This window comes from Cherax quadricarinatus, chromosome 59 (assembly GCF_038502225.1).
Source record: "Cherax quadricarinatus isolate ZL_2023a chromosome 59, ASM3850222v1, whole genome shotgun sequence".
Taxonomy (NCBI): domain Eukaryota; kingdom Metazoa; phylum Arthropoda; class Malacostraca; order Decapoda; family Parastacidae; genus Cherax; species Cherax quadricarinatus.
In genome coordinates this window covers 9189790-9213271 of record NC_091350.1, presented here as the reverse complement: position 1 = coordinate 9213271, position 23482 = coordinate 9189790, and the positions used below count along the sequence as shown (strand labels likewise).

Genomic DNA, 23482 nt, shown 5'->3' with positions numbered 1-23482 from the left:
ATATGCACCACAACCTGGCTGATCAGGAATGTTTTGAAGAACCTGTCACGTTTCCTCCTGAAGACAACTAGGAGTTTGTTGGTAATCACCTTTATGCATGAAGAGAGAGTGTTGAAGAGTCGTGGTCTCTTAAAACTTATTAAGTGCTCTCTCAGTGTACTCGTTGCTTACCTGTTTTTCCTCGGAGATATCCTGCACCATCTGCCAGGTTAACAGGTAGTAATTTCGGTGTGCAAGTTTGAAGTATCTTTCTCGCCTACATTCTGCGGAGTACAGTTCTAATGACTCAAGCAGTCTCAGTTATTTAGGTGCTTGACTGAGTTTATATGAACTGTAAAGGTTCTCTACATATTTCAGGAAGCTCAGCAGTTTCACTTGACTTGAAGGTGGCCATTAGTACACAGCAATAAATACTCCGGCCTGGAGAGAACGAGTGAACTGAAGAGTATCATCATTGGCTTGGCATCTCTTGTTTTGAAAGTTCTAGTTATCCAACCACCCATTTTTCATTCAGTTTCGATAATAACATTTTTGTGCTTCTTGAACGTGAGATCTAATGACATTATCACTTCCAGGTTTCTAACATTAGACTTACCTTCTATTGAGTGGTTTGAGTTTGTCTCGTACTCTGATCTTGTTTTTATTTTCTCCATTGCATAATAACTGAAATTTGTCCTCAATGAACATCATATTGTTGTCAGTGGCCCACTGGAAGACTTTGTTTATATCAGTGGCCCACTGGAAGACTTGGTTTATATCAGTGGCCCACTGGAAGACTTGGTTTATATCAGTGGCCCACTGGAAGACTTGGTTTATATCAGTGGCCCACTGGAAGACTTGGTTTATATCAACTTGATGGCTCACTGCCTCTTCTGTGGATAACGCTTTCATACAGATTCTAGTATCGTCTGTAAAGGATGGTACAGTGCTATGATTTATGTCCCTGTCTTTGTCAAATGAGGAAGAGAAGTGAGGTTGAGTACCGTGCCTCGGGATAGAACTTGTCACTGTTGCAGGCCCTGTTTTTACTGTCACTGTTACTCTTTGGGTTCTATTTGTGAGGAGATAAAAATTCCTCTGCCCAACTTCCAGTTATTCCCTTTTCACGCATTTTGTGAGCAGTTATCCAATGGTCGCATTTGTCAAAGGCTTTTGCAGAGTCGGTTCATACTAACATCTGCGTTTTGTTTGTCTTCAAGAGTATCCAAGACCATGTCGTAATGGTCCTGTGGAAAATTGCATTTATCTGAATGTAACTCATTATGTACATAACAGTAAATGATAACAAAGATAATTATTATTTATCAGAGTTACATAGACAAGTAGGAATTTGAGACACCTAGGTCGCAAAAATGTCCCCCTTCGATACCTACCACTGTCATATCCACAAGTTGCTCTGGACCTATTAATTATCAAATGAAAAATACATCACCAGGAATACTGGTAAAATATAAATTTGTGGACTGTATATTAAAAATAATAAATGGTTAAATATATACACAATTACATAACAGAAGGAAAATATATCTTAATATCACTCACCAATTTGACTGGATATTAAGTTGTATCATACTCAGAAAAACCTCACTAGCTAAATTTATGAAAACACTGGCCAGAATTATACAAAAATCTAGAGAGCTTATCTGAGGTTCATGGAGCTGTCTTGTCCAGTTGTCTGATATCTCAAGTTATGCAGGAATGTACATCCAATAATTTCGCCTCCTATTTGAGAGGTGTCAGCCCAATTTCAACCTCTAGAGCACAACAATTCCCTCCCATCACACCAACGTTGTACACAATTCAAAACCAAGATGGCTAGTCTCGTCTGCGCAGACCCAGGCTTTCTGTTTTCTATGACAAATATTATTACAGTATGGCCATCTATTTACATATAAATACTGTATTTCCGGAAAATATATACAGTATTTTCCACACTGCGGCCGGGCGGAGGTCGTTGCTAAACGACTCAAATTGTTCATTTGGCAATGGTGGAGGACCTGGGTACATATAGGATCTGGCATCCACACGGCGACATATTACACAAGATTTAATCACCCTTTTTACACTTTGCCGTCCTTGTGGAATCCAGAAAGTTTCCCTAACACAATTTAAGGTATCTTGAAACCCCACCATGCATTACATTTTTATGGGCATTTAGAACAATCAAATTTGTTAGATGATGAGTTTTGGGCAGTAAGATAGGGTGTTTTGCATAATCACCCAATTCAGCATTTTGTAACCTTCCTCTGCACCTAATTACATTGTTCTCTAAATACAGCCCCAATTTCTCTATTATAGAACCTTTCACAATTTTTCTTTCCATCATCAATTTAATCTCATTTCCATAGATTTCCTCCTGTACCCTCTTTATCCAATATTCAAGAGGATGTGAAAACTTACATGAAATATTTATCTTGTTTAGAAATTTAAACACCAACTTAGTTACATTGATTAGTTTGGGTAAAGAAGAATACCTATTTATATCAATGGCTAAGGAAGGACAAACTGTTGGAGCGGTGGTCACAGTAATTTCAACAGGAGCAATATACGCCTTTTGTACAGGCCAATTAGCTTTATTTACCAACCAGCTCGGTCCTTTAAACCATGATACAGCATTTACAAATTTAGCATAAGGTAAACCTCGAGACAAGAAATCAGCTGGATTCTCCTCACCAGGTATATGATTAAATGTTAACATATGCTGACCCAAACTATTATACTTCTCTTGCATCTGATTAATTTCAGCGACTCTGTTTTGTACGTACACAATTTTACTGTTTCCATTAAGAATCCATTGTAAGGATACCTCATTATCAGACCAAATTACAGTGTTGCTAATATTTATCTCCTGCAACTTATTTCTTATATAATTAGCTAATTTGACACCTACATAAATGGCTGTTAATTCCAACTGAGGTAAGGTACGTGATTTAATTGGAGACACTTTAGCCTTAGACATAACAAGAGAAATAACACTATTACATTGAAGGTAAGCAACTGCTCCATATGAAAATTTTGAAGCATCACAAAAAATGTGGAATGCACTTTTCCCATTTGGATTGGCCACCTGGCGTGGGAACTCCAACATTGGAATTTTTTCATAATCACCAATTAATTCATCCCACCTGTTAATGAATCCCTCAGGTAAAATTTCATCCCAAGCACATTTAAGTTTCCATGCTTCCTGAATTAATAATTTCCCTCTTATAGTAAGGGGTGACACTAAACCTAGTGGATCAAAACATTTGGAAACTTCAGCAAGCAAAACTCTCTTAGTTAATTTATTGGGCATACTGTAATTATTAGGTTTTAACATTAACAAATCTCTCTCAGTATCCCAGTTTAAACCCAATACATTACTACATTTTGGCACTTCATCTCCAGGGTAATCTTTACTTATTTTGTCCTTTAATTTGGACGAATTACTATTCCATTCCCTCAGAGGCATATTGGCACTTTGCATTATTTTATTAGCCTCTCCATAAGTCATTAACAGTTCCTCTTCAGTTGACGTCACACCCAGGAAATTGTCCACATAAAATTGTTTGCTCATTACTTTACTCAATGGACTTCCCATACATTTAAGGTGTGCATTTATCGTCGCTTGAAGTAGGAACGGACTGGATGTAGCACCAAATAATACGCTCCTAAAGCGAAAGGTTTTCAGAGGGCTAAGTGGGTCAATAGGATTCTCAGGCCATAAGAAGCGGGTACAATCCTGGTCAGCCTCTTGTAAACCCACTCTTAGGAAAGCTTTACTTATGTCAGCCGTAAAGGCATAATTCTTTACTCTGAAATTTAATAAGATATCTCCTAATTTTTCCGTCAACGACGGACCTGTCATCAAACAGTCATTTAAACTAGGTACATTTTTGTTACTCCTGGCACTACAATTAAACACAATTGTCAGAGGAGTGGTCTTAGAATCCTTCTTCACTCCGTGATGTGGCAAATAGTGACCATAAATTTTGGCTTGCTCAGGAGGTACCTCTTCTATAAATTTATTAATTAACTGCTCAGCAATTATATCATTATAGGCAGTTAACAATTCTGGTGTCGTACTCAGTTCATGGAGCTGAGCCTTTAACTGCCCATATGCCATTCTGTAATTAGTGGGCAATTCTGGATGGTTCAATCTCCACAGAAGTCGTACCCAGTATTGTCCAGATTCAAATTTTACATCTCTCAGGTATTGATCCTAAGTAAAAGAATCATCTGGACTTTCTTCATTTACATTTATTCCAATGCTGTCTAATTCCCACAATTTATGCACTGGCTCAACACCATCCTCTATGAAAGAATTATACTGGGGCATGACTTCATGAGTAAGACACACAGTTATGGTATTTGTAGTTTCCTCTAGTCATGAATTATTATTACGAGGAATCCTACCATACATTACATGGCCTCCTGCAGTCTTCAAAAGGGTGACACCACATTTCTTTACCATACCCTTTACAAAGGAGGCATAATAGTCACTACCTATCAAAATATTTATTGGGCCTACAGAATCATCACTTACCCCAGAAGGTGCTAAATTTACATTATGTGAAAGTCTTTCTGTAGCTTTACTAAGCCCTACTGTAGATATTTTCTCTGGAAGTCTATCTACAGTTACTGCATTAACACGTTTTTTTCTCATTACCCAACCTGACAGTTACATAAACAGTGTCATACAATTGAGCCCTTTTATCCAAGAGAAAATCAGATAATTTTAAAGTTGTGGGATCTCCCATCTGTACTTTCATACCATCAAGACATTTACGTTTTATGAAAGTACGCTGGGATCCCTGGTCCAATAATGCATTTACAATTTTTGATTTATGCCTTTTATCATCAATTTTTACCTGTAACACAGGTAAGGCTACTTCAATAAAACCATCATTATTAACATTAGCAGCAATTTTTACATTAGCCACTGTTGTGTCAGGATTGTCAACATTATCCTTATTATCAACATTATCATATAGACCTTTACACATGACTATATGGTGTCTTCCTTTGTGACATTGATAACAGAAGTTTAATTTGGCATAACAATCCTTTACATTGTGATTACCTAAACATCTAATACATCTGTCAAGTTCCTCCAATTTTTTCAACTTTATCATTCCATGAATTGTATGCATTGCAATTCTTAGAAAAATGAATACCCTTGCAGAAAAGACAATCTCTCCTTTCTTTGACTGGTTTCTTATTAACTGGGCTACTCTTAGGAGGGTACTTATTCTTCTTACCTTTTGGAGAATCATTATTTCTGATTTCTGCTCCTTGATATGCTCCTATGTAGCTCCTTTTAGGAAATGAATTTTGATTATTAACATTGGGATAATTTTTCCCTTTGTGAAACTTGACAGATACCTCAGAGTTATCATGTGTTGCATCTTTAAAATGAGTTAGTTGGCTGGTCTGCAACTGAACAATTAATTCTTGTAGACCTAGTCTTATTTCCTCCAGACCAAAATAACTCTTGTGATATTTATTCGAGTGCCATTCAGTTGTTTTACAGCTTAATTTATTCTGTACCATGGCACTCAATAACCAGTCTGATTCCCTCAGATTATATTTATTACTTAAAGTTTTGAGAGTGCTCTCCAGTTTAACTCTAAACTGCTGTAAACCTTTGTAAGTGTGATCTGGGGATTTTAAATTAACAATGATATTCACTAGATCCAACCTACTTTGTTCTATATTACCATAAGTGACCTTCAACAAGTCAACTGCTTCCTTGTAAGAGTCATCTACATTAGGAAAGGCTTGTATGAGTATGTGAGCATCTCCTCTTACCTGCCCTTTGAGGTAAAATAATTTAGTTACACAGACTAGGTCACTCCTGTCATGCACAGCTGCTTTAAAAATTGACCAAAATTCCTCCCAGTTTTCTCGAGGATTAAATACAGGTAAACATAGTTCTGGGAGTTTTGGCAAAGACATATTATTTGTTGGAGCAGACTGACCAACTGCCTGGTTTACACATTTTAATTTATTCAAGCCCTGACTTTTACAAGAATCTTTTCCTCTAATTCATAATGCTGATTAATCATGAGATCTACTTCAGTCTCATCTACACAGTTTACTAACAAATCTCCTTCATATTTGTTGTAATATAAGGTAGTAGGTTGGTAGACAGCAACCACCCAGGGAAGTACTACCGTCCTGCCAGATGACTGTTAAACAAAAACCTGTAACTGTTTTGCATGATGGTAGGATTGCTGGTTTCTTTTTCTGTCTCATAAACACGCTAGATAACAGGGATATCTTGCTACTCCTACTTACACTTTGGTCACACTTCACAGACACGCACATGCATATATATATATACATACATCTAGGTTTTTCTCCTTTTTCTAAATAGCTCTTGTTCTTTTTTATTTCTTCTATTGTCCATGGGGAAGTGGAAAAGAATCTTTCCTCCGTAAGCCATGCGTGTCGTATAAGGCGACTAAAATGCCGGGAGCAATGGGCTAGTAACCCCTTCTCCTGTATACATTTACTAAAAAAGAGAAGAAGAAAAATTTTATAAAACTGGGATGCTTAAATGTGCGTGGATGTAGTGCGGATGACAAGAAACAGATGATTGCTGATGTTATGAATGAAAAGAAGTTGGATGTCCTGGCTCTAAGCGAAACAAAGCTGAAGGGGGTAGGAGAGTTTCAGTGGGGGGAAATAAATGGGATTAAATCTGGAGTATCTGAGAGAGTTAGAGCAAAGGAAGGGGTAGCAGTAATGTTAAATGATCAGTTATGGAAGGAGAAAAGAGAATATGAATGTGTAAATTCAAGAATTATGTGGATTAAAGTAAAGGTTGGATGCGAGAAGTGGGTCATAATAAGCGTGTATGCACCTGGAGAAGAGAGGAATGCAGAGGAGAGAGAGAGATTTTGGGAGATGTTAAGTGAATGTATAGGAGCCTTTGAACCAAGTGAGAGAGTAATTGTGGTAGGGGACCTGAATGCTAAAGTAGGAGAAACTTTTAGAGAGGGTGTGGTAGGTAAGTTTGGGGTGCCAGGTGTAAATGATAATGGGAGCCCTTTGATTGAACTTTGTATAGAAAGGGGTTTAGTTATAGGTAATACATATTTTAAGAAAAAGAGGATAAATAAGTATACAAGATATGATGTAGGGCGAAATGACAGTAGTTTGTTGGATTATGTATTGGTAGATAAAAGACTGTTGAGTAGACTTCAGGATGTACATGTTTATAGAGGGGCCACAGATATATCAGATCACTTTCTAGTTGTAGCTACACTGAGAGTAAAAGGTAGATGGGATACAAGGAGAATAGAAGCATCAGGGAAGAGAGAGGTGAAGGTTTATAAACTAAAAGAGGAGGCAGTTAGGGTAAGATATAAACAGCTATTGGAGGATAGATGGGCTAATGAGAGCATAGGCAATGGGGTCGAAGAGGTATGGGGTAGGATTAAAAATGTAGTGTTAGAGTGTTCAGCAGAAGTTTGTGGTTACAGGAAAGTGGGTGCAGGAGGGAAGAGGAGCGATTGGTGGAATGATGATGTAAAGAGAGTAGTAAGGGAGAAAAAGTTAGCATATGAGAAGTTTTTACAAAGTAGAAGTGATGCAAGGAGGGAAGAGTATATGGAGAAAAAGAGAGAGGTTAAGAGAGTGGTGAAGCAATGTAAAAAGAGAGCAAATGAGAGAGTGGGTGAGATGTTATCAACAAATTTTGTTGAAAATAAGAAAAAGTTTTGGAGTGAGATTAACAAGTTAAGAAAGCCTAGAGAACAAATGGATTTGTCAGTTAAAAATAGGAGAGGAGAGTTATTAAATGGAGAGTTAGAGGTATTGGGAAGATGGAGGGAATATTTTGAGGAATTGTTAAATGTTGATGAAGATAGGGAAGCTGTGATTTCGTGTATAGGGCAAGGAGGAATAACATCTTGTAGGAGTGAGGAAGAGCCAGTTGTGAGTGTGGGGGAAGTTCGTGAGGCAGTAGGTAAAATGAAAGGGGGTAAGGCAGCCGGGATTGATGGGATAAAGATAGAAATGTTAAAAGCAGGTGGGGATATAGTTTTGGAGTGGTTGGTGCAATTATTTAATAAATGTATGGAAGAGGGTAAGGTACCTAGGGATTGGCAGAGAGCATGCATAGTTCCTTTGTATAAAGGCAAAGGGGATAAAAGAGAGTGCAAAAATTATAGGGGGATAAGTCTGTTGAGTGTACCTGGTAAAGTGTATGGTAGAGTTATAATTGAAAGAATTAAGAGTAAGACGGAGAATAGGATAGCAGATGAACAAGGAGGCTTTAGGAAAGGTAGGGGGTGTGTGGACCAGGTGTTTACAGTGAAACATATAAGTGAACAGTATTTAGATAAGGCTAAAGAGGTCTTTGTGGCATTTATGGATTTGGAAAAGGCGTATGACAGGGTGGATAGGGGGGCAATGTGGCAGATGTTGCAAGTGTATGGTGTAGGAGGTAGGTTACTGAAAGCAGTGAAGAGTTTTTACGAGGATAGTGAGGCTCAAGTTAGAGTATGTAGGAAAGAGGGAAATTTTTTCCCAGTAAAAGTAGGCCTTAGACAAGGATGTGTGATGTCACCGTGGTTGTTTAATATATTTATAGATGGGGTTGTAAGAGAAGTAAATGCGAGGGTCTTGGCAAGAGGCGTGGAGTTAAAAGATAAAGAATCACACACAAAGTGGGAGTTGTCACAGCTGCTCTTTGCTGATGACACTGTGCTCTTGGGAGATTCTGAAGAGAAGTTGCAGAGATTGGTGGATGAATTTGGTAGGGTGTGCAAAAGAAGAAAATTAAAGGTGAATACAGGAAAGAGTAAGGTTATGAGGATAACAAAAAGATTAGGTGATGAAAGATTGAATATCAGATTGGAGGGAGAGAGTATGGAGGAGGTGAACGTATTCAGATATTTGGGAGTGGACGTGTCAGCGGATGGGTCTATGAAAGATGAGGTGAATCATAGAATTGATGAGGGAAAAAGAGTGAGTGGTGCACTTAGGAGTCTGTGGAGACAAAGAACTTTGTCCTTGGAGGCAAAGAGGGGAATGTATGAGAGTATAGTTTTACCAACGCTCTTATATGGGTGTGAAGCGTGGGTGATGAATGTTGCAGCGAGGAGAAGGCTGGAGGCAGTGGAGATGTCATGTCTGAGGGCAATGTGTGGTGTGAATATAATGCAGAGAATTCGTAGTTTGGAAGTTAGGAGGAGGTGCGGGATTACCAAAACTGTTGTCCAGAGGGCTGAGGAAGGGTTGTTGAGGTGGTTCGGACATGTAGAGAGAATGGAGCGAAACAGAATGACTTCAAGAGTGTATCAGTCTGTAGTGGAAGGAAGGCGGGGTAGGGGTCGGCCTAGGAAAGGTTGGAGGGAGGGGGTAAAGGAGGTTTTGTGTGCGAAGGGCTTGGACTTCCAGCAGGCATGCATGAGCGTGTTTGATAGGAGTGAATGGAGACAAATGGTTTTTAATACTTGACGTGCTGTTGGAGTGTGAGCAAAGTAACATTTATGAAGGGATTCAGGGAAACCGGCAGGCCGGACTTGAGTCCTGGAGATGGGAAGTACAGTGCCTGCACTCTGAAGGAGGGGTGTTAATGTTGCAGTTTAAAAACTGTAGTGTAAAGCACCCTTCTGGCAAGACAGTGATGGAGTGAATGATGGTGAAAGTTTTTCTTTTTCGGGCCACCCTGCCTTGGTGGGAATCGGCCAGTGTGATAATAAAAAAAATAATAATAATTTGTATGAATCATATCTATTATCTAAAGCATCTAAATACAATTTTAAATCATCAGTATTCACAGTTTCTTGATTCATTAATTCCAAACATTTATTGTATGCTTTTGTTACATGCCCTTTCCTAGCTTGCAGAGATGGTTTCTTTGCTCTATATTCCATATGTTTGTCTTCTGCATTAATTTCCTCATTTTCAGCCATGATGCAATGTGTTAAATTCAACTTAATAACACTGATTATGTACTAAATTATGCACTTTATAAAGGTTAATAGTACAACTTACCTTTAAATAAATTCTAGCTACTTGAGCTTAGCAATTACATGTAAAAAATTGTAATATAAATTTTAAATAGACATTAATAATGTTAGCTACACTTGAGCTTAGCAATTACACATGTAAGAAATTTATATATAAATTTTAAATGTACATTAATACAAACCTTCAGCCAGCCTTGGCTTATCAAAATTATTATACAAATTAATATAAATCCTTGCCAGAATTTGGCATAGCAAAATTAATATTATACACATTAATATAATTAGCAACACTTGCCTTATCAATTACACATACATTGATATAAATCTTGGCCAGAATTGTCTTATCAAATTAATATTGTAATAATTATAATCCACTACACATTAAGTAAAATTAATATTATACACATTAATATAATTAGCAACACCTGGCTTATCAATTACACATACACTGATATAAATCATGGCCAGAATTGTCTTATCAAATTAATATTATACAAATTAATATAAACTTAGCCAGACTTGACTTATCAAAATTAATATTGTAATAATTATAATCCACTACACATTAAATAAATTTGTGAACTTAACATCCACCTCCTTCTGTCATTTCACATATAATTATTAAGTAATTAACCAATTAATGACTTCACTAATTACCTCCGGTTCAAGAAGGACCAACGGGCAAATTAAATGTGGAAAAATTGCATTTATCTGAATGTAACTCATTATGTACATAACAGTAAATGATAACAAAGATAATTATTATTTATCCAAGTTACATAGACAAGTAGGAATTTGGGACACCTAGGTCGCAAAAATGTCCCCCTTCGATACCTACCACTGTCATATCCACAAGTTGCTCTGGACCTATTAATTATCAAATGAAAAATACATCACCAGGAACACTGGTAAATATATAAATTTGTGGACTGTATATTAAAAATAATAAATGGTTATATATATACACAAAACCATAACAGAAGGAAAATATATCTTAATATCACTCACCAATTTGACTGGATATTAAGTTGTATCATACTCAGAAAAACCTCACTAGCTAAATTTATGAAAACACTGGCCAGAATTATACACAAATTCAGAGAGCTCATCTGAGGTTCATGGAGCTGTCTTGTCCAGTCGTCTGATATCTCAAGTTATGCAGGAATGCACATCCAACAATTTCGCCTCCTATTTGAGAGGTGTCAGCCCAATTTCAACCTGTAGAGCATGAAAATTCCTTCCCATCACACCAACATTGTACACAATTCAAAACCAAGATGGCTAGTCTCGTCTGCGCAGACGCAGGCTTTACGTTTTCTATGACAAATATTATTACAGTATGGCCATCTATTTACATATAAATACTGTATTTCTGGAAAATATATACAGTATTTTCCACAGGTCCACCAGTTCTTGCGACCTGTTCTGAACCCATAATGACCTGGGCTGTGCAACTGCTGCGATTCCATGTGATTGGTAATCTCGTTTCTAAAAAAAAAATAAAATAAAATAAAACTTTCAAAGATTTTGATAATGGGGATGTCAGAGCTATTGGTCGGTAGTTGTTTGCCATTGTTTTACTCTCACCTTTGTGGAGTTGCCATTGTTTTACTCTCACCTTTGTGGAGTGGGGCAATATCAGACTAGGCAGTGGGGGATGCCTGAAGGGAGGGACGCTTGGAGGGAAGGAGGAGTATGCTTGGAGGAGCACCAGGAGGGAGGGTGGAGGATATCTGGAGGGAGTATGTGTGTGGAAAATATTTTAATCTTCCGAAGCTATAGTGCCTAATAGGTGTTTAATGTGTCGATATGGGTCAAAAAATGTATTTGAAAATGGAATAGAACCATCAGGGAAGCTCTGTGCCTGCGCTGATGGGCAGGGGAGAGGTCGAGACGGGGCATCAGGGAGCGGGAGTGTTTGGAATGGAGTTAAGAGGCTGGGAAAGCATGGGACCAGGAAATTGGTGTTCACGGCGGCCTAAGGATTAATACAAGCCTCACGTCATAATAGAAAGTGTCGTAACTGTTCCTGGTGAAGAGTGAGGGAACGTGATTTATGGGACCACCATGATTATATACACCTGGAAAATCCTAGAGGGACTAGTACCGAACTTGCACACGAAAATCACTCACTACGAAAGCAAAAGACTTGGCAGACGATGCACCATCCCCCCAATGAAAAGCAGGGGTGTCACTAGCACGTTAAGAGACCATACAATAAGTGTCAGGGGCCCGAGACTGTTCAACTGCCTCCCAGCACACATAAGGGGGATTACCAACAGACCCCTGGCAGTCTTCAAGCTGGCACTGGACAAGCACCTAAAGTCAGTTCCTGATCAGCCGGGCTGTGGCTCGTACGTTGGTTTGCGTGCAGCCAGCAGCAACAGCCTGGTTGATCAGGCTCTGATCCACCAGGAGGCCTGGTCACAGACCGGGCCGCGGGGGCGTTGACCCCCGGAACTCTCTCCAGGTAAACTCCAGGTAAATAATAAAGTGGTAAAATTAGTGAATAATGGTAGGGCCGGTGGTGACTGGTGCGACGCCATGGAGTGTGTCCAGGGGAAAATACCCGTGATTTAATCATCACTCATCGGTCTCAGATCTTAATGGAGTGACCTCTAATGTGCATAATAATTATGAGACATTAAATCGTCGTGTGAATTGTAATGTAATCGCTGATAATAACGCTAAGTTAAGAGAATGTGTGAAGTGAAATAAGTCGCCTTACTCAGAATGAACACGTGTAGTCCTCGTGGTTCCTGTCCTGAGGATAGTGAAGTTTTATGGAGTCACGACTTCTAAACCAGGACAAACCAATGGATACCTCGTCCTGCTGGAATAAGAACCGTGTCGGTGTAGCAGGACATCGAAATGAGATGGTGAATGGAGGAAATAAGGAGCATCAATCACCCACAGTTAAGTACCCCTTCTAGCTATAGCAGACTGATACTGGCCAGTTAGGTATGTTGTAATTGGATAGGTTATGGGTGATCCAGCTACATCAAGTGACCACCAGAGAATATCTGGTAAGTGGTGGGATTATGTACAAGTGTTTTACCTTGATGGATATATCCATGTGTAACCTACCCCTCCCCCCCCCCTTCATTCAGTTAAACTAATATAATCTATACAGTCCACAATTAATTAGTAGCGCCATACTTGTGGGTGCTATCCAATTCATACTGGTCTTGGATAGATATGGATAAGATTGTGATGTCGAAGGAACCACCTGCAGGGACCAGGGGTGGTTAAGTTTTCTCACATGTCTACACGGGGTGACTACGGTAAACATTATGGTTGTTGTCTCCCAATGAGTTTACTTGTATGCATATAATGTCGAGGTACATACAGGTAACCCCCTATAAAATTTTCCATAATGTGGGAATTTTAACTAGCATAAGCAGCCTACTTCAGTGTTAGTCTAAAATTATTACCAAAGGTATATCCCCTTAAGGGGGGGGGGTCTCTGTTGTTGGTGAGGGTTCTTGATCCATGGAATCGGATCTCACTCCCCTTCCTAGGATCCAATTGGATTGATGAAGGACTAGACACATGTGCAACATCTGAGTATCTATTGTAGACGTTTTGCCATCCAGTGGCTTTATCAATACAAATTCAAAGACATAATCAGTCAGCCTGGAGTCGATATGTTCAGTCCCCAGGATGCAACCCATAATAGTTGACGAACTTATATATATCTGTTTATTGCTAAGTAATAGGGGCAGGAGGTGATAAAAGGGAGAATAGTTTGGAGGATGTGGAGTAAGAAGAGTATGGGGGGGAGCAGAAAATAATTTTTAAACAACTGGATATATTAGCAGTGTGGTGCTGCCCTATTCTGTATAATAATATTTACACAGTGGGAACAAAAGCTGGCAATGTTTTTCTATCATATTCCATCATGCAAGATGGGACTCATAAAAGGAACAATGAGGATATCATCAAGCTATGCATAACCAGGGGCTTTCTGTATACATGTAGTATGTCATTGATGTCAGCTATCATCTGTATAAGTTGTATCATGTACTGGTAGAAATAAATATTATTAGTATTATTATAACAGTTCTAGGTCTTTTGCTGCCAAGAGACCATCATCTGCAACTGTCATTTAATCCTTGAACCGTGGCATTTCCGGTATAAAAATTCCCTACCAGCAAATAGGCTGTGCCACCTGCACAACCTGTTTGCTGGTAGGAAAGCTGGTGGTTGTGGAACAAGAGCTCCTGGTTTAATTCTTTACTTATGTTAGTTAGGCCTACTAGTGTAGGCCAAACTAGTTAACCATGATGCACTGTGTGGACCTTCCTGCCCTTAGATTTTTTCAAATGTAAGAAAAGATTATAGAAGACCCACACCAGTCAGCTAACACCCAGGTACCTTCTTACTGCTAGGTGAACAGGGGCAGCAGGTGTAAGGAAGCATGCCCAGTCTTTCCAACCTTGTCATGAGGTCAAAAATATTGGCAGGGGACAGATCTGAAGGTACAGATTATTGTGCATACTAGTACAATGGACACATAGTCGTCTATTGCATACTAGTACACTGGACACATAGCTGTCAGTTGCATACTAGTACATTGGACACAGTTTTAAGTTTAAGAGGGATCGTAATGGATAATTAAGTAAGAACAAGCAGTGATGTGCACTTCCTTTTTCTTACCTCAGTTATTAATTCTGATTCCTCTTGAGTAATGATGGTCTACTGAGACTAGAAGGCCTATAGCTGTGTAAAACCTACCTGTGGATTTGTTACTTACAGTATCTTTCTACTTGCAGGATGGCTGGGCTTGTGCCACTGGACAATGAGAGAGACAAGTGGTGCAGGGAGAAATTGGAATTTGTTTGTGCTGTTGTTAGTGGTGTAGACAGGGAGAGCTTGAAGGCTCAGCTGGATATCTGTGAAACAGATGAAGATGCAGAGGGTCTGATGCAGAGTCTCTTGTGGTTACAGGACCACAATGAGGCACAGCTACTCAGTTATCAGACTAACCAGGAACAGCACCACAACCACCTACAACAAAACCTAAATGACCATGAAGACCTACGCCTGCAGTACCGAAATGATCCAGGTGACTATCCACAGGGCCAGGATTATCCTGGGCAGCATCCACAGAATCAGGGTGATCCCGGACAGCATCTACAGAATCAAGATGATCCTGAGCATCATCCACAAGTCCTAGATAATTTAGGGAATTATCCTCATGCCCATGATGAAGCAAGGGAATATCCTCAGGTCCAGGAAAATCCAGAGGGGCAGCTTCTTGCACAAGATGATTTAGAGGAAATTCCTCATGTCCAGGATGATCCAGGAGAGCAGTTCCAGAATGATGATGATTCAGAGGAAGATCCTGAAGAGTTTGATGATCCAGAGGAAGATCCTGAAGAGTTTGATGATCCAGAGGAAGATCATGAGGAGTTTCTTCAGGCAGAAAATGCTTCTGGAGTTCCTGAACAATATAATCAGCCTGTGTATCCAGTGCTCAAAAATATTTTTGGACCATTTGTACAGGTTCAAGATAAGGCAGAACAGGGACAAAACTTTGGCATAGTATTCCAGGAAGCTGAAGTAATGGATTCCAGTGGTGCAGCTAGTATTGCAGGTATAAATAATGCATCTGAGATAGCAGGAGCATCGGGTGTAAATATTGCAATTGACCCAGCAGGGGGATTAAATATAAAAATGGCAACTGCAATAGCAGGGGCATCAGGTGAGGACACAGTGAATGACGAGTTGATGGCACAGTTGCTGGCAGAAGAGGAGACACTCGTTAAGAATATTGACACAGTAGGTGACGAACAGTTGGCACGTGAGCTGTCTGAGGAGACAGAAGAACACGAAGAAATGGAGGAGGACAGAGTAGCGGCACACCTGGCCGCTCTTGTCAATATGTTCCCTGATGCAGAGCCTGGCTACCTGGAGGAGAGGTGAGTACCCAAATGTTTTGAATTGTTAGTAATTCCTTCGTATTTAGTGCTTGCATACGAATATGAAGCAATTACAATTGGTGTGGTCATTGTGAAATTACATCTCCACTGTGTTGGAAAATCTTTATATGGTATTTTGTAAATTAAAATTTTTTGAAGAAAATTCAAAGAATATTGCATTGTAAGAAATACAGTAAAATCCCAGTATCCACTGATTCGGTATCTGGTTTCAGTTATCCACAGTTTACTGTAGCCCAAAAATACTTCTTAATTTTGCATAATAATGGCCCCAAAGCACAAAAGCAGAAAATCTGGCAGTTCTTCAAAGCCTAAAAGAAGCTGTGAAGTGCTTCCCATCAGTGAAAAAGTGATAATTCTCCATTTATTGTGCATAATTTATCAATTAAGCTTTATAATAGGTATATATAGGACTTATGTACAGTGGAACCTCAGCTTACGAACGCCCCACCATGCGAACTTTTCAGGATATGAACCGTCGTTCGGTCTATTTTTTGCTTCTGGATACGAATGAAATTTCAGGATGCGAACTTTCCCCTCAAGGGAAGCTCTTTAAATAAATAAATGAAATATTTATTTCTTTGCAAAGGTTACAGTGTGTGTTTTACATATCATAATATGATTGGAGCAAAGAAAGTCACTATCATGCCGAGGCATTTTGGGCAGACAACCTAATACTTATAGACTACTTAAGTCTAGAGAGGTGAAAAGTAGTGGTTACCAATGTTTTGCTGATAGTGGTGCCAACTACTGGCAGCCTTTTGAAGTTTCTCCTTACTGTTATTATTACTACTACTATTATATTGTATTATTATTATTATTACAGTAATTATTATAATAATTATTATTAGTAGTAGTAGTACATACCTGGTGAGGGGCTCTTGGTCTAGGAAATTGGATCTGTGTTCCAGTTCCCTAAATTAAGCTTGAATACCTTCCATCCCCCACCACATAAGTGCTTCCCCATTGTAATAATAATAATAATATAATATAATAATAATAATAATAATACATATAATAATAATATAATAACAATGTACTATATTTTTTTTTATTTTATTATTATCACACTGGCCGATTCCCACCAAGGCAGGGTGGCCCGAAAAAGAAAAACTTTCACCATCATTCACTCCATCACTGTCTTGCCAGAAGGGTGCTTTACACTACAGTTTTTAAACTGCAACATTAACACCCCTCCTTCAGAGTGCAGGCACTGTACTTCCCATCTCCAGGACTCAAGTCCGGCCTGCCGGTTTCCCTGAATCCCTTCATAAATGTTACTTTGCTCACACTCCAACAGCACGTCAAGTATTAAAAACCATTTGTCTCCATTCACTCCTATCAAACACGCTCACGCATGCCTGCTGGAAGTCCAAGCCCCTCGCACACAAAACCTCCTTTACCCCCTCCCTCCAACCCTTCCTAGGCCGACCCCTACCCCGCCTTCCTTCCACTACAGACTGATACACTCTTGAAGTTATTCTGTTTCGCTCCATTCTCTCTACATGTCCGAACCACCTCAACAACCCTTCCTCAGCCCTCTGGACAACAGTTTTGGTAATCCCGCACCTCCTCCTAACTTCCAAACTACGAATTCTCTGCATTATGTTCACACCACACATTGCCCTCAGACATGACATCTCCACTGCCTCCAGCCTTCTCCTCGCTGCAACATTCATCACCCATGCTTCACACCCATATAAGAGCGTTGGTAAAACTATACTCTCATACATTCCCCTCTTTGCCTCCAAGGACAAAGTTCTCTGTCTCCACAGACTCCTAAGTGCACCACTCACTCTTTTTCCCTCATCAATTCTATGATTCACCTCATCTTTCATAGACCCATCCGCTGACACGTCCACTCCCAAATATCTGAATACGTTCACCTCCTCCATACTCTCTCCCTCCAATCTGATATTCAATCTTTCATCACCTAATCTTTTTGTTATCCTCATAACCTTACTCTTTCCTGTATTCACCTTTAATTTTCTTCTTTTGCACACCCTACCAAATTCATCCACCAATCTCTGCAGCTTCTCTTCAGAATCTCCCAAGAGCACAGTGTCATCAGCAAAGAGCAGCTGTGACAACTCCCACCCTGTGTGTGATTCTTTATCTTTTAACTCCACGCCTCTTGCCAAGACCCTCGCATTTACTTCTCTTACAACCCCATCTATAAATATATTAAACAACCACGGTGACATCACACATCCTTGTCTAAGGCCTACTTTTACTGGGAAAAAATTTCCCTCTTTTCTACATACTCTAACTTGAGCCTCACTATCCTCGTAAAAACTCTTCACTGCTTTCAGTAACCTACCTCCTACACCATACACTTGCAACATCTGCCACATTGCCCCCCTATCCACCCTGTCATACGCCTTTTCCAAATCCATAAATGCCACAAAGACCTCTTTAGCCTTATCTAAATACTGTTCACTTATATGTGACAGCTTCGAAAGGCCATCACTAGATGGCAGTGAATACCACAACAGTGTGGGAGTAGTTATGGCCACCTCCACTTGTCACATAATGACATAGTCATTCTAGAGTATATATCAGGTTTCTATATTATTTAAGTATATTGTTTATTATGTCATATTAGATCAATTGTGATAGATAAATAAGCCATAGAGTTGATATTAGCATCATATTTTGTCCTGTCTCCAAACAATAGACTCTCCTCTGCTGCCAGCACCACTACATATTAAACCCTTGTCAGTTTGGATTCAGGAATAATAAAAGCACAAATGACGCTATCATACACATGCTAGAACTAATATATACCGCACTTGAAAAGAAAGAAGTCCCGCTGGGCATTTTCATTGATTTACGTAAAGCTTTCGATACAGTCGACCATGAACTACTGTACTCCAAATTAATGCACTATGGTATCAGAGGCCACTCCCTCAACTACCTAAAGTCATACCTTAGTAACAGAACTCAATACAGTGGACCCCCGCATAACGATATTAATCCGTTCCTGAGAGCTCATTGTTATGCGAAATTATCGTTATGCAAATGAATTTTCCCCATAAGAAATAATGGAAATCAAATTAATCCGTGCAAGACACCCAAAAGTATGAAAAAAAAAAATTTACCACATGAAATATACATTTTCCTACACACAAAGAGAAGGATACATGCACAATAGTAGAGTAGTACATGCACAGTATATATTGTGCATGTACTACTCTACTAAATGAAGAATAAATGACACTTACCTTTATTGAAGATGCAGCAATGACTGATGAGACACTGTGTCCTGGGAGTGCCTTTTCCTCCTGAGTACTGTAGGTCCTGTTTGGCATTTTCTTCCAGAACAGGCCTTATCACACTGTGTATGCTACTACGATTCTTAAATCTCTCAAACCAACCTTTGCTGGCTTTAAATTCACCAATATGAGCACTAGTTCAAGGTGTTTTTCCCTGTTCACCTGGGCGTTAGTCGACTGGTGTGGGTTGCATCCTGGGAGACAAGATTAAGGACCCCAATGGAAATAAGTTAGACAGTCTTCGATGACACTGACTTCTTTGGGTTATCCTGGGTGGCTAACCCTCTGGGGTTAATTGTTTCTTGGTATTCTCAATAAGCCACACCAACAACGGTGCTACAGCAGCAGCAGCAGCTGACAGTGCTACAGCAGCAGCAACAGCAGCAGCAGCTGACAGTGCTACAGCAGCAGCAGACGATGCTACAGCAGCAGCAGACGGTACTACAGCAGCAGCAGCAGACGGTACTACAGCAGCAGCAGACGGTACTACAGCAGCAGCAGCAGCTGACGGTGGTACAGCAGCAGCAGCAGCTGACAGTGCTACAGCAGCAGCAGCAGCTGACAGTGCTACAGCAGCAGCAGCAGCTGACAGTGCAACAGCAGCAGCAGCTGACAGTGCTACAGCAGCAGCAGACGATGCTACAGCAGCAGCAGACGGTACTGCAGCAGCAGCTGATGGTGGTGCAGCAGCAGCTGACGGTGCTGCAGCAGCAGCAGCAGCAGCAGCTGACAGTGCTACAGCAGCAGCAGCAGCTGACAGTGCTACAGCAGCAGCAGCAGCTGACAGTGCTACAGCAGCAGCAGGAGCTGACAGTGCTACAGCAGCAGCAGCTGACAGTGCTACAGCAGCAGCAGACGATGCTACAGCAGTAGCAGACGATGCTACAGCAGCAGCAGATGGTACTACAGCAGCAGCAGCAGCAGCAGCAGCTGACGGTGGTACAGCAGCAGCAGCAGCAGCTGATGGTGGTGCTGCAGCAGCAGCAGCAGCTGACAGTGCTACAGCAGCAGCAGCAGCTGACAGTGCTACAGCAGCAGCAGCAGCAGGAGCTGACAGTGCTACAGCAGCAGCAGCTGACAGTGCTACAGCAGCAGCAGACGATGCTACAGCAGTAGCAGACGATGCTACAGCAGCAGTAGACGGTACTACAGCAGCAGCAGCAGCAGCTGACGGTGGTACAACAGCAGCAGCAGCTGACGGTGCTACAGCAGCAGCAGCAGCTGACAGTGCTACAGCAGCAGCAGCAGCTGACAGTGCTACAGCAGCAGCAGCAGCTGACAGTGCAGCAGCAGCAGCTGACAGCGCTACAGCAGCAGCAGATGATGCTACAGCAGCAGCAGACTGTACTACAGCAGCAGCAGCAGCAGCTGACGGTGGTACAGCAGCAGCAGCAGCTGACGGTGGTACAGCAGCAGCAGCTGACAGTGCTACAGCAGCAGCAGCAGCTGACAGTGCTACAGCAGCAGCAGCAGCTGACAGTGCAGCAGCAGCTGACAGTGCAGCAGCAGCAGCTGACAGTGCTACAGCAGCAGCAGACGATGCTACAGCAGCAGCAGACGGTACTACAGCAGCAGCAGACGGTACTACAGCAGCAGCAGCAGCTGACGGTGGTACAGCAGCAGCAGCAGCTGACAGTGGTACAGCAGCAGCAGCAGCAGCTGACAGTGCTACAGCAGCAGCAGCAGCAGGAGCTGACAGTGCTACAGCAGCAGCAGCTGACAGTGCTACAGCAGCAGCAGACGATGCTACAGCAGTAGCAGATGATGCTACAGCAGCAGTAGACGGTACTACAGCAGCAGCAGCAGCAGCTGACGGTGGTACAACAGCAGCAGCAGCTGACGGTGCTACAGCAGCAGCAGCAGCTGACAGTGCTACAGCAGCAGCAGCAGCTGACAGTGCAGCAGCTGACAGTGCTACAGCAGCAGCAGCAGCTGACAGTGCAGCAGCAGCAGCTGACAGCGCTACAGCAGCAGCAGATGATGCTACAGCAGCAGCAGACGGTACTACAGCAGCAGCAGCAGCAGCTGACGGTGGTACAGCAGCAGCAGCAGCTGACGGTGGTACAGCAGCAGCAGCTGAGTGCTACAGCAGCAGCAGCAGCTGACAGTGCTACAGCAGCAGCAGCAGCTGACAGTGCAGCAGCAGCTGACAGTGCAGCAGCAGCTGACAGTGCAGCAGCAGGAGCTGACAGTGCTACAGCAGCAGCAGACGATGCTACAGCAGCAGCAGACGGTACTACAGCAGCAGCAGACGGTACTACAGCAGCAGCAGCAGCTGACGGTGGTACAGCAGCAGCAGCAGCTGACAGTGGTACAGCAGCAGCAGCAGCAGCTGACAGTGCTACAGCAGCAGCAGCAGCAGCAGCAGTTGACCATGGTACCACAGTATTTCGATAATATTTCTCACCCTTTTTACCACAGGGTTAGCACTAGAAGCTTTCTTGGGGCCCATGGTCACTTATTTTGCAGATAAAATCACCAAAAACGCTGTAATAATACGAAATGTTACGATTGTATGCTTGGATGCTACCGCGGAGGCTGGCTTGTAAACAATGCCACCGGCGGAACATGTGAGGCTGGCTCATTAGACGCGTCTCGGACGAATAGTGTTGAGTGGGTTTTTTAGCGGTATGCGAGGCAAAATCTTAGCGATAAAATGTATCGGTATGCGGATTTAACGTTATGTGATGCCAACGGTGTGTGGGGGTCCACTGTATGTGTATGCAAATGATGCAAACTCCTCCACCTAACCAATCACAGTAGGAGTCCCACAAGGAAGCGTCCTTGGACCACCCCTCTTTCTCATCTACATCAATGATCTACCGAATGCATCACAGCTACTCAAGCCCATATTATTTGCAGATGACACTACATATGTATTTTTCCACCCAAATGCAGTCATACTAGCAAACACAGTCAGTGCTAAATTACAGAAAATATCTGCCTGGATGATGACTTCCAAACTTACCCTGAACACTGATAAAATCTATTTCATTCAGTTTGGAAACAAAGCTGCAAATGATCCAATTAACATTACGCTAAATGGATCATCAGTCACAAGACTCACAGAGGGAAAATTCCTAGGTATCCACCTTGACAGTAGCCTTAAATTCCAGACACACATACAACAAATCACCAAGAAAATCTCCAAGACTGTAGGCATACTATCAAAGATAAGGTATTACGTTCCACAATCAGCTCTCCTGCCACTGTACCATTCACTCATATACCCTTATCGTACATATGGAATTTGTGCATGGGGATCAACAATGTCAAATCACCTAAAACCCCTAATAACCCAGCAAAAGGCAGCAGTAAGAATGATAACAAATTCCCACTCCCGCCAGCATACTCCACCAATTTTCAAAAGTCTGAATCTGCTTAACATTAAGAACATCCATACTTATTCATGTGCCTACTACATACACAGAACAATATACGCAAATATAAACCCTCCACTCAAACTTCTCCTCACCAACCTAAACAGGACACATGACCACAACACAAGACGCAGATCTCTTTTTGATATACCTTGTGCCCATATCACACTGTGTAAAAACTCTGCACATAAAGGGCCCCAAAATATGGAATTCATTACCAGAAGATATTAAAGTAACCCAGTCTGAAAATCAATTTAAGACTTCTCAAAAGCCACTTAATCACCCTAGACTAAATGCTAAATATTCAGTACACATTTACTCACCTATGTACTCCCACATCATAACTGAAACAATTACATTGAACCTTTTATCCATTGTTGACAGGAATATAATTGAATCATTGTTTTCACAAAAAGCATTTTAGAATAAAAATATGTATATCTTTGTATTATACAAATTTTGATTCATTTATAATTAATATTCTACTGTACAACTATGAAATAATTACTTTCCTACTGTACAACTATGATATACTACTCCTTAGTATTAAGTAGTCAGTAAGCCAATAATGTTAAGTTGGCCCATAATGCCTAGGCATAATAGAGGCTCTCTTTGCATTGCAACCCACTATTGTATATACACAATCTCAGTGTACTGTATGCAAAGACATTAAATAAATAAATAAATAAATATATGTAATGAAATATTTTATTCATTCTAGAGTATATATCATATAATAATAAACAATATACTACAAATGTCATATTAGATCAATTGTGATAGATAAATAAACCGTAGAATTGATATTACAGTGGACCCCCGAGTTTCGTGATTAATCCGTTCCAGAGAGCCTGCCGAAAGTCGAAATTTCACGAAACTCGAAACTATTTTCCCCATAAGAAATAATGGAAATAAAATTAATC

General features: G+C 40.9%; 1 protein-coding gene across 2 annotated transcripts in view; it reads left to right on the top strand.

Moving 5' to 3' along the window:
• Nucleotides 1–23482, top strand: part of LOC128698795 (uncharacterized) — a 49254-nt gene that overhangs the window by 8122 nt on the left and 17650 nt on the right. Inside the window, exons 2-3 of one of the 2 annotated variants that reach the window (XM_053791186.2) lie at nt 12695–12877; nt 14738–15886. In XM_053791186.2, the coding sequence (XP_053647161.2) occupies nt 12846–12877; nt 14738–15886 (1181 nt within the window). In that variant the 5' untranslated portion in view covers nt 12695–12845. The remainder of the gene's footprint in view (nt 1–12694; nt 12878–14737; nt 15887–23482) is intronic. The other variant, XM_053791187.2, reaches the window with a different exon arrangement.